Source organism: Raphanus sativus, unplaced genomic scaffold, assembly GCF_000801105.2.
Source record: "Raphanus sativus cultivar WK10039 unplaced genomic scaffold, ASM80110v3 Scaffold2411, whole genome shotgun sequence".
Taxonomy (NCBI): Eukaryota; Viridiplantae; Streptophyta; class Magnoliopsida; order Brassicales; family Brassicaceae; genus Raphanus; species Raphanus sativus.
The window spans coordinates 171-15693 of NW_026617719.1; the positions used below are offsets into that span (position 1 = coordinate 171).

Genomic DNA, 15523 nt, shown 5'->3' on the forward strand with positions numbered 1-15523 from the left:
TCGTCCGCTTAGTCGTTCTAGGCGCTAGGCGTTAGGTCGCCGCCCGCTTAGCGCCTAGCGCTTTCTTGAACACTGATAATCCGATTATTACTAGATATGATTGTCACATTTTCAACTAGGGTAGGATCTGAGATCTCGGGATTTTTTTTTTCATTATTTAGGTGCATATATTCATATAATAGCAATCAAAATTTGGGGATGTCTAGATCCAGCCATATTTTCAACAATAGCTACATGGCTGTCACATTTTTTTCCTTATCAAGAGGTCATATTGTGTTGTACTCCTTTACTCTCATCTTTTTTTTTCAATCCTGTAAGTGATGATAGCCTTCTTTCTTCTTAATAGCTAGCACTAAATATTGAAGTGGTATACACATTTGATCGCATAATAAACAAATGAACATGCTGATATTTTTAATAATAGAAACGCTTACAAATATTATCTACACAGAAGTACAGCATGTTTAAATCATTTATACACAGCTATACACCATTGAATTCGAATTTAATGAGTATTTTAGTGTAGAATATTTTGCGCGTAATCTTCATGCCATGCGCTTCATTTCCTGGTGCAAATATTTTGTGCGTCATGTCATGCCATGCGTTTTTTTTTTTTTGGTGAATTTCAGCACGTTCACACACGTGTATCAAAAGTAATAGAGTCAAGTGTATAAGTTGTATTCTCAAAAAAAAGTGTATAAGTTGTTGGGTCATTTTGTTCCACCATAAACTTACAAGAGTACTTAAGTTATAGGGTTAAAAAGTCTATAATGTCATAAATTGTTTTCTTTTTAATAGGTGACCATTTCCCCAAATTAAAACTCAAATGAACTATGTCCTCTATTTTCAAACTTCTAAGAGCATTTCCAAACTTCTAAGAGCATGTTTAGTGGAGAGTTCTTAGGATGGATTTTTTAGAGGAATATAAAAACTCATCTCTTAATTTTTAACTAGAAAAACTAAAAACCTGCGTACCATGAATGTTCTTCTTTTCAGCATTCAAGGAATGCCTCTCGAGGTACGATAAGCATCACACTTAAGTTCAGTATTCAAGGAATGCCTCTCGAGGTACTACTAATGATGAATGCTCTTCTTTTCACTACGAATTGGATCATATTTCATGCGTAGCCTTATACTTCCTAATACCAACCTGCCTCAAACGAATCCATGCAAAAACTATATGCAGTGGTGGTACTTCTATGTTCATCGGCCCTAATACACGTGTTATTGTGTGCCACAACATGGGATTCTATTATAGAACTGGTTGACAAAAAGGAAAAGGATAATTTCCTTATTCTATTAGTGAGGATTTTTTGATGTTTCTTAAACAAAAAAAATTATGTCTTTACTTTTACTGGGGTCAGCTGACCCCCTACTCCCTTACGAGAAATAAAATGCATAATATTCGCATTTAATGTGTATTACAGAGTAATTTCATTTTTCAATTATTTAATCATTTCATTTTATCAAGTTCAATGTTAGCTACATTAGTCAACGTTTATATGTTTCGATGCAACGACAAGATGTTATTTGTAACAAGTAGTTTTGTTGGTTAGTTAATTGATCACATTTAATTCATGAAATAACAGTGTTAGTGCCATTCTTCCTTCTCCCGTTGATGATAGTTACCACAGTCTAGTTGGGCAGTTGACTTATAAAAAATCTAAATATTTGGTTTTTGGTTCATGGACCTTTTATTTATTAAATATCTGTATATTTGGCTTTTAGTTCCTGATTTATCTTAGATATTAATATAAATATAAATTCTATTCAATCGGTCCTATCATTGCAGGCTTTATACAGTTTAATTGATTTTTCATTGGGTTGGAGCATCATCACAACGCCATATATAAGAGCAACTCCATCGATGAAAAACTATTTTAACGTATTTTTGTTTATGTTACAATGTAATTTTCATCAATAATAAGTTTTATTTTGTTTTTAAAATCAATCAGTTTGTAGAAAGACAACCGGAAACAAAATATTTGAAATATCTAAAAGGTCTAAGATGAGATACTTTCTTCTTGTTTTTCTCCCATTTTTCTTTTGTTTTCCTATATTATTTTTTATAATGTGATACCAGAGGTTAAAATTTAAAATCTCTTTTGACAATGTTATTCGAACAGTATTTAGTCATAATGTAATAATATAATAACTGATTTATCATATTATTCATATGTAATATATTTTATAATAATCAATGTCTCATACAATTCAAAGATAAAATATCGACCAAAGATGTAAAATTCTAGTTTTTGAGAAGGTGATAAACATCCCACTCATATCTCTTAGTAGGGGGGGTATCAGGACTAGAAAAGTAGATACCATCTTCTCTAGCAATCCATATACACTGATTGTCAGGATGATAGCACGCTGAAGGGTAAATTCCATCGTAAAGTGCATCAATCTCTTGGTGATGTTTGAAATTATCAGGACCTTGGCTCATTGTACAATATTGGAAAAATATATCACCTAAAGTAAACTCATATTCTTCCCCGATTTTCAGAAGATGCTCCCCTTCAACGTTGTCACAATGAACTTTGAGGAGTTTGTTGTGTTTCAACTCGTTGCGAAACGTGTTTCCGTTTCCATCTAGCTTATTTAAACCATTGCTTAGGCTGATGCATAGGCCCAAAAAAATCAGTACTATCAAGAGATTGGTCATTTGTTTAGTCTACTATATTTTCGAGACAGACTAAATTTCTTTAGATGTTTTTAATGTTTCTACACTACATATGTTGTGGTATTTATATTTCACAGTTTGTAACATGGAATATGAATTTGTTGTGTTCCGGTTTGGTTGCTTAACGGGACATTATGATTTTTTGCCAAACATAAAAGTTTTTTTCTAATCACAAAAAGAAAAGTATCTACAAAATATTTCATACATTTTTAGGGTATATATAATAGGAAAGATCTGATAGCAATCTTTACTTTGGGGAAAAAAAGGTATTGGACTTTCAGAATCTGTGAAAAGTTTAGAAATAAAAGATAATACCGACAGAGACAATTTTAATCATAATTAAAAATTATGTCATTTATCAATTATATTTGTTTTTTGGTTGGAATGTAGGTATGAAACTTTCAGAACTTATATATAAGCGAAATGCTTCAGAAAAATAAAACGATTAAGTAATAAGTTTATTAAGAAATACATACTCTTTGATTCGAACAAACCCAATCAACATTATCAAGTGATAGAACTGACGAAAGCACGACATATCTAATGATATGTTTATTAGATTTCATGAGATAATGCATGAGCTAATGTAAATATATCGAGCCTTTTCATATAGTTGAGGGTATATAAATTTCATCGTTTCATATAGTTGAGGTTATATAAATTTCACAACTTATTACTTATAGAATCAAATTGTTATTATAGAATTGGATCATACAGTATTTGCAATTATAAACCATTTTGATAACTAGATTATTTATTGAATCATTGTAACTATTGGTTGTTTATTATAGTTATTGGTATGTATCTATATCTATATCTATATATATAATTGAGTTTGCTTTCTCCTGGGGCATGACAGCTAGGATCCAGTGTGGAAACTCAAGCCTTCTTGCGTGGACACGTCAGCAACTCACTGTTTCACTAAAGTGTGCTTTCTATTGTTTGGGCTTAGAGTTGGGCCTTCATGTTCTTCGTTTTCTTCCATCGGCAGAGGGACGGTTCAGTAACGGTGGTTTTTGATTTATTCGTCTTAAATCATTCAGAGGGACGGATTCCTCTTTCCGTCGGTGTTTATCCTCCAATAAAAAGGTCAGACTTCAACTCCCAACATCAATCCTTTTCGCTGACTCCTCTCTGTCACTTGAGCTTCCTCCGACAACAGGTATGTCAAAACCCGCTTCTCGCTTCTGGTCCTTTTTCTGCAACCACCGTGAAGATTTCGAAGCCTCCTTTGGATTCTGTAGAGGAGGTGCCCGCTAAATATTCAACGGAAAGCTCCGCGTCTGATAATGAAGGAGACAAGACTGATTTGCCAACCATCACGAAAATATTTTTTTCAGTATGCGAAGTTGGTTAATGGAACTTGGGATCAGAAACAGATCGAGAGAGAAGGCGAAACATATTGGGATTCGGTAGTAGTTGCTGGTTAGATCCTCTGAAGCTCGAATCTTTATTTCAGATCTTCACTCATGTTCTGAAATTTGTAGTATTGTTTTGTTTCGAAGTAATACTGTCTGAACAAAACGATGTAGGACTAAAACTGGATAACGTCAGTCAAGGCTATGTTATGAAGAAGCTTCTTGCATTGCAAAGATGAGTGACTGCTTGTGTAATGTATGCTATTGCTTTGCTTATAGATGCAAATAGGAGAAAGTGGCTTGGAGATAACCCAGAAACAACTACTAATGCAGTTTTTGTTGATGAAAAGTGGAGGCCGAGTTATATATGCTGGAAGTCTACGACATCACTCACAAATCTCGACTACTTTGAGGTGAATCATATGTCTTTCTCCTTCTCTTGGCTATATCCATTGGAGACTTTGGAGTAATAGTACTAAAAGCCTTATTATGCAGTTTGTTGCAGGGATTCAAAATATCAAGGACGGATACACTCCTGCAACGTGTATTAGACCTGAGAGTTTCTTCCACTGTCATTACCGGAATATCGATTTCTACTTCAGGAGAACTCAGGAGCTAATCAAAGAGCTCAGTACTCCACCACCAGAATCGGAAGTTCTCTACTTCCAAACTACGTACTCCCAGCCATTTTTGATAATTTTTGTATGAAGTGTGTGTGAGTGATTGTAAGGTTGTTTTCGCAGAGTACTTAGATCGGAAAGGCTGTTAATGGTTTGAGGAAACATGGCTCTGATAAGATTCGCCAACTTGCAAAGACTTTGATTGGGTATGAGTTATTGATTCTTGGGATTCTTTTATAAAGTTTGACACTTTCTTACTCTTTTAGAATATGGCAATGAGTTTTCTATTTTTTTTTGATGCAGAGAGTGGAAGGAGCTGGTTGATCAGTGGGTGAACACCACCAAACAAATCGCTGGTACATTACACTTTCTTTCTATTCTTTTACTGTCTCATGAGGAATTCATGTCTTAACAGTTTTATTGATTTCTTGAATCGGGTCCATGGTCTTTGGTTCTAATTTCTTTTTTGTTTGTTAAAAACAGGTGCTCAAGGTACACCAGAGTCTGCTAATCCCTCTGTAGTTGATGAAGAAGAAGAACATGAGTTTCCATCCTTCCGTACGGTGTGATATTTTTACACCGGAAGCAAACACTTTTGAAATGTTAAATGGAAGTAAGATACCCTCAGTACAATGACATCTGGTTTTTCATGGCAATATTGGTTTGGGCGTTGTACAGTATGGTCACATCTCAAGTAGGAGACAGGGATTTGATAGTGCAGATCGCTGGTGTCGGAGACATGAGCCTTAAAAACGTTTGAAAGATAGGTTCTGGTTCGAACATGACTTCTTACCATCTGTAGCTGACGTCCACATAGGATAGATAGTGATCTTTATCTTTGCTTATGATATCAAGTTTTTCAACGTACATCCCTTTGTTTCTCCACCTTTGAAATGAACTTCTTACATTAAAAATTACATTCAAAACATGCTTTTTGTGTGTAATAATGAAATTTGTGGTCAGGTTCTTGATGGTAAGCCATACAACATAAGATGCTATGTGGTATGGCACATGTTATTACTACACATAATTTTTTTTTTAACAAATACCAACATCGACATACAACTTAGGGCCTGACTGGTGTAACCGCAGCGGTTGCGGTTGCGGTTGCGGGAGTTTGCGGGTGCGGGTGGTTGCGGTTTTAAGCGTTTTCTAGAGATTTGTACGACTGGTACAGCTGTTAGAAATTGTTGCGTTTGCGGGACTCTTATGACTGGTAAACTACCAAACGCAACATCTGTTAAATAATAATTTAACAATATTTACATTTTATATAATTATAAAAATATTAAAAATCATAAAAATATGATAAATATAAAATTTATATTTATAAAATCATATTATTCAATTTTAAAAATTATAGAAAATATTTTAGTTTTGAATTTTTATAATATAAATTGAAATATAATATGAATACATTTTACAATTTCTATTATTTCAATTGAAAATTTTTATTGGATATTTTTAGTATTATTTTTATTTATTCTGTTTTTAAAGAAAAAAATTTACCCTCCCGCAACCGCCCGCAACCACAAACGCTAGCTGGAACCAGCTTTTGATTTTAAGAGGTTCGGAGCGGTTTGAAGCGATTTGTAGCGTTTTCTATGATTGTTTCGAAACGCCAACAACCGCTATGAACCGCAAAAGCTGTGTTTGCGGGTGGTAGCGGAAAAACCAGTCAGCACCTTAGGCATTCAAGATTAATAGTCGTAATGTTTGGACTAATACAGTAAACCCACACAACCTTTATATATAAAAACAATGCAATATCCCACAATTTCCCAAATTCTAGCAAAAAATAAAATAAAAAATATCCCACAATTTCTACAACTAAATTCGCAATTACACTAAATGCAAAAGAATCATATGCAAGACTGGTCCAGACCAAAAATGAACAAAAACCTGTAAATGTTAAAACAAACTTCAAAAATTTCCAGCAGATGTTAGTTTTTAATAGAATGATGTGAATTGTAAAATTAAATAATGTATATATTGTTGACAAAAAATAATAATGTATACATTGTTTATAATTAATGCAAAATTTTTAAATAAATGGTGGTAAACATTATTATTTTGTAATGCATAAACTTTTAAGTTTGGTCATAAAAAGAGCCTCTAAAAAGTTAATAACAAAAATAGATTTGATTAAATATGCAAAAAACTTTTATACTCTAGATACATAACTATAAATAAACAGATAAATAAATAAATAAATAAATAATTTTTATTGTTTTAAATTATGTGTTTCAAACTCGAATTTTTAATATAAAATCAATTTCTGAAATTTATTTTTATTGTTTTTAACTTTTAAAAAATTTCATTTTGAAATTCGAAAATTCTTTTCGAAACTGTTATCAAAAATATTTTAAATTTTCTAACTTTTAATTTTTAAAATTGTAACTACTAACAAAATTTTAAACTCCAACCCTTTGACTCTAAACTTTATATCTAAATTAGTTAACCAAGCATAAATCTATATTTGTCTGTTTAATGAAATATTTTAGTCATTTTTACTTTTGCAGGTTATATTTGTGACCAAAAATTTTAGAGTTATAATAAAATATTTATGTTATAACAATGATAAAAATATAATAATTATATGTCTGCTCTTTTGTAGTGGGCAAACCTCAAAAGTAGACAATTGTGATTTGTTTCTATTAATCACATGAATACAATACTACAGAAATAAAATAATTAAAATGTGATGTGTGGACCTGAAAGTTTTAAAATATAATTAATACTAATTATATCTATAATAATTCATATTTCAAATTATGAAATAAGTATCCCGCCCGTAGGGCGGGCCAATCCTAGTACTTATATATAATACATAGGTAAAAATATATTTCTCACAAATAAGATTTGTTGTCCATTAATACGATAAATATGTCATTATTAATTTAAAAGTTACATTTTTCTACATTATAGTTACAATATCAAATAAACTACAAAAAAATAAACTGCTACTATAGAATTGAGTCACATTAATTAATTTGGTATTATGATTCATTTTGCACTTGCTGAGATTGTTTGAAGGAACCAAAGCTGACCTCCAACCTAATACTGACTTGATTTGCTTGTCTTGGGGATTGGTATACAAGGGATAGGAATCCTCTTGCAAGTCTGGAAGGTAAAAAGTCTGTGTGCTTTTGGTTCCCTTCCTTCTCTCTCTTCAGTATCTCAAAGATGTAAGTTTTAAGTTACAAAAGATTGATATGACTTCTTGAGAGGCAGAGGGGTAGGAGTGTCTCCTGCGACCCCATTATTCTAAATCTCAAGGATGATCATACATTGTGGAAACGAGGGATATGTAAATTACATGTGACCCCATTATTCGCTACACTTTGTCAAAATGTATGAGTTACAAATGCAATGTCAATGAGATATACTAGATGACCTGTGTTGTCTCTACGAAGGTTCGAATTAACAAACACAAATGATCTTTTTTTTTTTAATTGGGTTTTTTTTTGTAATGATGTGTGTTTCTGTGTTTGGTCTGATTGTGGTCCAAAGCTTTATGTTATTTTGAGGGATACTTATGGTTATCGAGTTTCGGTGGTTGACTTACTCTGTTCTGCTAAAAATAGAAACTTTTCTTTAAGATTACATCAACAAACACAACCGCCGCAGATGAACTTGCTTCACGGTGTCCCGACGGGTTTACGACAACAGCTTCCTGTGGGTAATGGAATGAGCATTCAGCAACAGATTGCCGCTGTTCGAGCCGGACATAGTGGAATGTTGATGACGACTCAAGCTGGCCAGCAGCCACAATCATCCACCAGGCAGACAGTGTTACCAAACCGCATGTCCAAAAGAAGTGGTGGTTTCTCAGGAAGGAGCAGCAGAGTGTTACCTACAAGTTACACCAACCACTCATCAAGCTCCTTGGGCTTCAACAGCTTCCAACAAGAACTCCCTGTGAACATCTTCCCCTTAGCGAGTGCACCAGGTTTATTATCTGTTCGGAAACCACATTCTTCTTCTACTTCTTACCAAGAAGAGGTTAACAGCTCAGAACCATGTTTCACCACCCCTAGCTACGACGTGTTCTCCAACATACATAACGATTGGGATCTGCAGACTATCGGAATCTCCCTTGACGCAGAATCAGTAGCGTTCTCGAGTTCAGAAGCTTACTCTACTACTACTAGGACCGTGATCAGGGACTCGAACCGGTACGGCTGGCGGCTCTTTGTGTCGTTCGGTTTGATCTGGACTCCGGTTGTGTAAGTGTACGAGAGGAAGATGCCGTTGCATAGGATCGCGTCGGGGGAGATCGGTGGTGGTGGTGATGATGGTGGAGTTTTGGGCTGAGACGACGCTAGTTGAATCGTTGTGAAGAGAGACAGGAGTAGGATCCATGAGATGAGTTTTTGAGTTGAACCCATGAGAATCGTACTTTCTCTCTCTACTCAGAAAGATCTTTGTCTTTTTGGACTTTTATGTAATTAAAATTAAGATTCTTTTTTCTTATTTGAAGAGATGATGAAGAGACCGCGTTAAAATTAAGATTCTTTTTTCTTATTTGATATGACTTCTTGAGAGGCAGAGGGGTAGGAGTGTCTCCTGCGACCCCATTATTCTAAATCTCAAGGATGATCATACATTGTGAAAACGAGGGATATGTAAATTACATGTGACCCCATTATTCGCTACACTTTGTCAAAATGTATGAGTTACAAAGGCAATGTCAATGAGATAGACTAGATGACATGTGTTGGCATCGAAACCTTTTGAAATTGAAATTAATAAGAGATTCAGAGAAAAGAGATGAGGGGAGAAAGGGATCAGAGAAGACTACCTATGTGTTCAGAAACTTGTTTGAGTTGAATCCATGTGTCCTTTGATCGAGGTTAGTAGAGGGGATTGTCAGAGAAAGGAAGCTCTAAAGGTGAGACAAAGCCAAGCCATGTCTTCTTCTTCAACTCCCTATCTCCCTCTTCCTAGATTTGAAGAAACGGCGTGTTGTTTGGTCTGTTGAGTTGCATCAGCAGTTTGTTGCTGCTGTTAATCAGCTCGGTGTCGAAAGTAAGACTTGAAAAAAAAAGCTTCTTTACATTTGCATTTTGTTGAAAATAATAACGTTTTGAGTGTGTCTAATAGATTCTTTATATGTGCTGTAGAGGCGGTTCCTAAGAAAATCTTGGAGCTGATGAATGTTCCTGGACTAATGCGAGAGAACGTAGCCAGTCACCTCCAGAAATACAGGATCTATCTAAGACGGCTTGGGGGAGTAGTAGTATCGCAGCACCAAGGCAACTTAAACAACTCGTTTATGACCGGCTTTGGTCCTCTTTCGTCGTTGAATGGGTTTGATCTTCAAGCGTTAGCAGTAACAGGAGGTCAGCTTCCTGATCAGAGCCTTGCACAGCTCCAAGCCGCTGGTTTATCCCGGTCAGGATTGCCTGACGAAGAGAGAAGCATCTTCAGCTTTGACAACTCGAAAACAAGAATACATCAACAAACACAACCGCCGCAGATGAACTTGCTTCACGGTGTCCCGACAGGTTTATGACAACAGCTTCCAGTGGGTAATGGAATGAGCATTCAACAACAGATTGCCGATGTTTGAGCCGGACATAGTGGAATGCTGCTGATGACTCAAGCTGGCCAGCAGCCACAATCATCCACCAGGCAGACAATGTTACCAAACCGCATGTCCGAGAGAAGTGGTTTCTCAGGAAGGAGCAGCAGAGTGTTATCTACGAGTTACACCTGTAGAAGCCGGAAAACCGAATCAAATAAACGATATTATAAATGTGGGATGTTAAGGAAAGAAACGATTGAATATACGAAATAAAACCGGAACGGTAAACGTTTTCACAAACGATGATGGAGTCGAGATATGATATCTCTTTCCTTAACTCTTTATATTCACTCCGTAGTGAGATGGAACTGTACGAATATAGAGTCCAAGGATAAAACCATGGCGACGATTCACGCTTCACTCGTGAATGCCCTATCGAACTATAAATGCTACGAAACACTTTCGAAACTAATGACTTACGCTAAGGGAATTTTGCTGTGATCTCGAAGTGAAAAAGTTAAGAAATGAGGAAGACATTCGCTCTGTTTATAAAGGGAAACGAGAGCTCAGTTGGTTCCGCAAAAGAAGGCACGTGCGCACGAGGCGTGAGACTCGGGAAGTTGCTCGACGTGCGGAGAGGGGGAGAGATCGTTGGGCAAAAATCTGGATAAGATTTTGTTCGAATTTTTTTAAGTATATTCGTTTTTCAAACGAAAAATAAAACACAAAAAATTTTGGTTTGGCCCAATAATTTTTTAACCAAAACTTGGTCCAAAAAAAATCTTATTAGGCCGGAGGCCCTCCACCAAGACTCAAAACCCCCAACGCCCATGCCGAGCCGGGAAAGACGGTCGGACGGACGCGCGCGCGTGTGGGGACTTCCTCTCACCCTGAATCGTTTGAACACTGGTATCACATGTCCAAATATATACATCTCAGCTTTGCTTCTTCTTGTCGATGTGGGGCAAGTTCCCTTCTTCCTCATTTAATCGTGCCATTAGGGCTTTAACTTAGACAAACCCATTGGCCCATTTCTCTTCACTCCTTTGCCAATTAAAATTGGTCCAACAACACCAACCACTCGTCAAGCTCCTTAGCCTTCAACAGCTTCCCCTTAGCGAGTTCACCAGGTTTATTATCTGTTCGGAAACCACATTCTTCTTCTTCTTCTTACCAAGAAGAGGTTAACAGCTCGGGACCAGGTTTCACCACCCCTAGCTACGACATGTACTCCAATAGACATAACGATTGGGATCTGCAGACTATCGGAATCTCCCTTGACGCAGAATCAATAGCGTTCTCGAGTTCAGAAGCTTACTCTACTACTACTTCTTCCATGTCAAGAACCAATGACCATGGCCGTAACCAGCCACTGGTGTCACGTCATCAGGTTTGATATTCTGAACGCACAATCACAACTTTTAGCAATAGAGTTTGCGTTTCAAATTGATATATATATATATATATATATATAACAGTTTCTGACGCTTTCTTTCATGATTACGCAAACTACCATCAATTAACCTGAATATAATGATCAATGAGTACATACACTTGTAAGGATAAGTTGATAACAAGTCAACTTTTGGATACAGTTTTATAATGTTTCTCTATAACAAGAAGTTGTAATTGAAACGTTGACTTAAACGACAGAAGTTTGTAACACATATCTTGTGTTGATACAGGAAGGAATTGCACCTGTTGATACCGAGTTCGACTTTGACGCATATACGATCGATGATATCCCGGTTTGATTGGAACAAACCGAAGGGACTATAGGAGATTGATTTGTAATGTTATCATTATACTACCATTTGCTAATAACAGTATAACCATTTTGGTGAAATTTTTTTCAATGTTACATAATCTGCGTGAGATTTTAAATGCAGATTATAACAGAAATTGTTTGTATTAAACTTTTTGTAATGTTAGGAGTTAATATGTTACTCTCCTAAGAGAATTATAAGTAGTAGTTTGTATTAAATAAATCTCACGCTGCACAAAAGCACCCACCACCACTAGTAGTTTTCTAACATCATATACTCTTTCTAAACCCAAAGAATCAAGAGAGCTAACACCAAGAGAAGAAAGGTGTAGTAGACACCACGTCCTGTGCGACCACTGCTCGAAGGTAGCATAGAAGGAAGCGAACATTCCTGACCGTTGAAGAACACTTTGGTCGGATACCCATCTCCAGCCCCAACTTTGATCTTAGTATTCAGTTTCTTGGTGAAAGAGATAACAGACTGCTGCTTACCGGGCACCCGATAGTCCTTACTCGGGTTCTTCCCATCCACCTCAGCAACGAGATAGTTCAGACCAGGAAGCCCTTCCATCAAGATAGTAGTGTTCTTTCCGTTGACAGCAACCAACGTTCCGTTGAAGGAGTAAGCCTTCTCGTAATCCGGCGCAGCATTCTTCAGCTCGACGGCGGCGGACCAGTCAGCGAAGTTGGTTCCTCCCCAGTTAAAGATCGTGATCCTAGCGGACCATCCGCGACGATAGTCAGTGGCAAGGTGCCAGTTTATGCTGACCCCACAGTTGTCTCCACATGGCAACGGCGTTGGAACGCTCCTGTGTTTCAACCCTGCCCAAATTTTAGCGAACTCGGTTCGGTTCTCAAATGGGATGAGAAGAGCTTGTGGAGGTAGGAGAAGCGCTGGGGAAGTAGTGCTGCACGTTCTACCATCGACTATCTGGCCGGAACAGCCTCCGCAAGCGCAGGTTTTACAAGGGACGATGGAGTCGTTGAGGTAAGAAGAGAAAGACACGCAGCAGCTAGGCTGAGCCGGTTGAGAGATGTTGCAAACCACTTGCCAGCTGGCGTATGCGGTCCGGTTCCAAGGCAAACCGCTCGAATCAGGGAGCTCGCTGGACTTGACTCTAACGGGAGGTCCACATTTGTACTCAGGGTTGAGGTTGTTCCCTTTGATGCGCCAGCTCTGAGGCGGAGTGATGGCAGACATGTTGACATCAGGAGGCATTTTGTAAACCTCCATCTGAAAAACAGACTTGGACTTGTCCGGATCCGTGGAAGGAGACAAGATGGTTCCGTTTCTGCAGCAGTAGGGTTTAAGTCCGAGGTTTGAGTCGTTGTACTTGGTCAGAGGGAGGTCTATGATGTTCGGCGATTTCGCACAGCTTAGGACGTTGGAGAAGTCGACTCCAGTGTAGTATTTTCCCTGCGGGCCGTTTATGCAAGCAGATGAATCTACTACGCTGGGGTAAGCTCCTTTGGTTTGGAAGATGAACTCGTTTTTCATCCATTGGAAACTTAGTTCCCAGTTGTCGAGACGACCGAGTGGGTTGTGATTCTCTATGGTGACCTGCGCCCAGTAGCTTGTTGGATATGGTCTGGTTATATCGTACATGATGGTTAAGTCTCCTTTTCGCTTTGGGAGAAAATTTGTAAGAGTGGGGGCTGTTTTGTTTTTAGTACTAGGCATGCAACATACTTCCAGAACATTGTCACCTGAATAGAATCAGAGGGAATTGATTATAAATTGTCAGTAAAAGTAAAAACATACTTTACAGGAGTCTAAGAAAGACTCAAGCCCACAACACAAACAAGATTCATATACAAGTTTTTTAGAAAGACAGAAACATTCTACGAAGCAGCCTAAAAGGTCTAATTTGATATGCTATTGAATACTAATTCAAACATGTGACAAGAAATCTACAAAAGCAATAGACTTTTTCAACGAATGATTTAAAATAATAAAATAGAACTGAACGTTTCTTGAATATTCTTTTACACTTTCTAGTGATTTCTTAGTGAGATTAGCAAAGACAAGATCACACAAAGCAAAAATTCTCTTACCAAACATATTGAATTAATCAAACTCAAAAATGTAAAACAAAATCAGTTCTCATTTACAGAACATTATTTCAAGATTTGATTAGTGTTTTTTTTTTCTTATCAAACATATTGAATAATCAAACTTAAAAATGTAAAACAAAATCAATTTTCATTTACATAACATTATTTCAAGATTTGATTAATGTTTTTTTTTTGTAAGTACCTAGTTTATTGGCTTTGGGACATGACCAACCATCGTTAAGAAGAGTGATGTTCTTAGGAAGCGGAACACCAGGCGGGGCAACACCAAACTGAGTACCCACGAGCTCCACACGTGCCTCCATCTGCGTGATGTCACCCGCCGTCATAATCGCCGACTTCAAATCCGCGGCGGGAAACCCCGCGAAGGTCGTACCGTTCTCGACGCTGACGGGGAGGGTAGACCCGTCGGCGAGGATCGCGTTGGAGGCGGAGACGAGGATCTCCTTGTGAGCGAACCCGACGAAGACGAGCCACGACTTGAGCTCGTCTCTGCCGTTGTTTAGGACCGTGATCAGGGACTCGAACCGGTACGCCTGGCGGCTCTTTGTGTCGTTCGGTTTGATCTGGACTCCGGTTGTGTAAGTGTACGAGAGGAAGATGCCGTTGCAGAGGATTGCGTCGGGGGAGATCGGTGGTGGTGGTGGTGGACCTGGTGGTGCAGTTTTGTTTGCGTCGGGGGAGATCGGTGGTGGTTGTGGTGGAGTTTTGGGCTGGGGCTGAGACGACGTTAGTTGAATCGTTGTGAAGAGAGACAGCAGTAGGATCCATGAGATGAGTTTTTGAGTTGAACCCATGAGAATCGTACTTCTCTCTCTACTCAGAAAAAGATCTTTGTCTTTTTGGATTTTTATGTAATTAAATTAAGATTCTTATTTGAAGCGATGATGAAGAGACCGCGTTAGAGAAGAGAACAGGTTTATAGTAGACGCTGTAATTAAAATTTATGTCCGCGTTCACATTTGGTGTTTGTTTGATTGCTTTCTTGGTGGTCCCTTTTTTTAGAATTATTCAAAAGTTTCGTGTTTCTTGTTGCAGTAAACAAAAGGTTACAAAAAGAAATTATGTAAGAGGATGATGGTATTCTTATTAAAATTACAAATGGAACATTTATTTCCGCGTCGATTCAAATCGATGTGTAGAAACTTAGTTCAGATATCTATTCACAATATTTGTGGAAAATAACTTTTTGGCATTTATTATGAAAAATATTTCTACTACCTACTTGATCAATGTCAAAAGTCTCACAAAAATAGTATATGATTTCCTGTGAAGATTTTTATACTCACTTTCCTTCTGAATTAGTGAAAATTCAAAAAATGGAAAACGTGTTTTCTAATTTTCAGTAATTTACTGATTTCATTCAAAAAAAGCTGTCTTCCTAAATCTACTAAAGTTTTTATTGACAGCTGCTTTTTTTGACGGCCATTGACAGCTGTTTATACATTAAACTTGTGTAACTTATTTTAACTTTTCACCGTTTTTACTTTAAAA

At 37.1% G+C, this 15523-nt stretch overlaps 2 protein-coding genes and 1 pseudogene across 9 annotated transcripts; 2 read left to right on the forward strand and 1 right to left on the reverse strand.

Moving 5' to 3' along the window:
* The first annotated feature begins 3618 nt into the window (after nucleotides 1–3618).
* LOC130505598 (uncharacterized) lies at nucleotides 3619–5627 on the forward strand. Of its 8 annotated transcripts, none has more exons than XM_057000196.1 (7): nucleotides 3633–3845; nucleotides 3928–4108; nucleotides 4321–4454; nucleotides 4537–4715; nucleotides 4785–4867; nucleotides 4965–5017; nucleotides 5145–5627. In XM_057000196.1, the coding sequence occupies exons 1-5, from the start codon at nucleotides 3648–3650 to the stop codon at nucleotides 4816–4818; spliced, it is 726 nt and encodes a 241-aa protein (XP_056856176.1). In that variant the 5' UTR covers nucleotides 3633–3647; the 3' UTR covers nucleotides 4819–4867; nucleotides 4965–5017; nucleotides 5145–5627. The 8 variants fall into 8 exon arrangements, 2 of the variants coding, with proteins under 2 accessions (XP_056856176.1, XP_056856177.1); XM_057000197.1 differs by having other exon boundaries at nucleotides 4537–4695; XR_008941743.1 differs by having other exon boundaries at nucleotides 3619–3772; nucleotides 3846–4108; nucleotides 4537–4867.
* Nucleotides 5628–8291: 2664 nt separating this feature from the next.
* On the forward strand, nucleotides 8292–12160 carry LOC108812876 (two-component response regulator ARR1-like; annotated as a pseudogene).
* Nucleotides 12150–14891, reverse strand: LOC130505599 (COBRA-like protein 8). The gene is made up of 2 exons (XM_057000198.1): nucleotides 14214–14891; nucleotides 12150–13663 (listed from the first exon to the last, which is right to left on the reverse strand). The coding sequence occupies exons 1-2, from the start codon at nucleotides 14824–14826 to the stop codon at nucleotides 12240–12242; spliced, it is 2037 nt and encodes a 678-aa protein (XP_056856178.1). The 5' UTR covers nucleotides 14827–14891; the 3' UTR covers nucleotides 12150–12239.
* Nucleotides 14892–15523: the final 632 nt, after the last annotated feature.

Excerpts from the sequence above, each read along its gene's own strand:
- LOC130505598 (XM_057000196.1), top strand. The coding sequence starts at position 3,648 with ATGTTCTTCGTTTTCTTCCATCGGCAGAGGGACGGTTCAGTAACGGTG. Across the intron at positions 4,109-4,320 it reads GGATTCGGTAGTAGTTGCTG|ATGCAAATAGGAGAAAGTGG; the intron begins GTTAGATCCTCT and ends CTTTGCTTATAG. Across the intron at positions 4,455-4,536 it reads CAAATCTCGACTACTTTGAG|TTTGTTGCAGGGATTCAAAA; the intron begins GTGAATCATATG and ends CTTATTATGCAG.
- LOC130505599 (XM_057000198.1), bottom strand. The coding sequence starts at position 14,826 with ATGGGTTCAACTCAAAAACTCATCTCATGGATCCTACTGCTGTCTCTC. Across the intron at positions 13,664-14,213 it reads TCCCAAAGCCAATAAACTAG|GTGACAATGTTCTGGAAGTA; the intron begins GTACTTACAAAA and ends GATTCTATTCAG.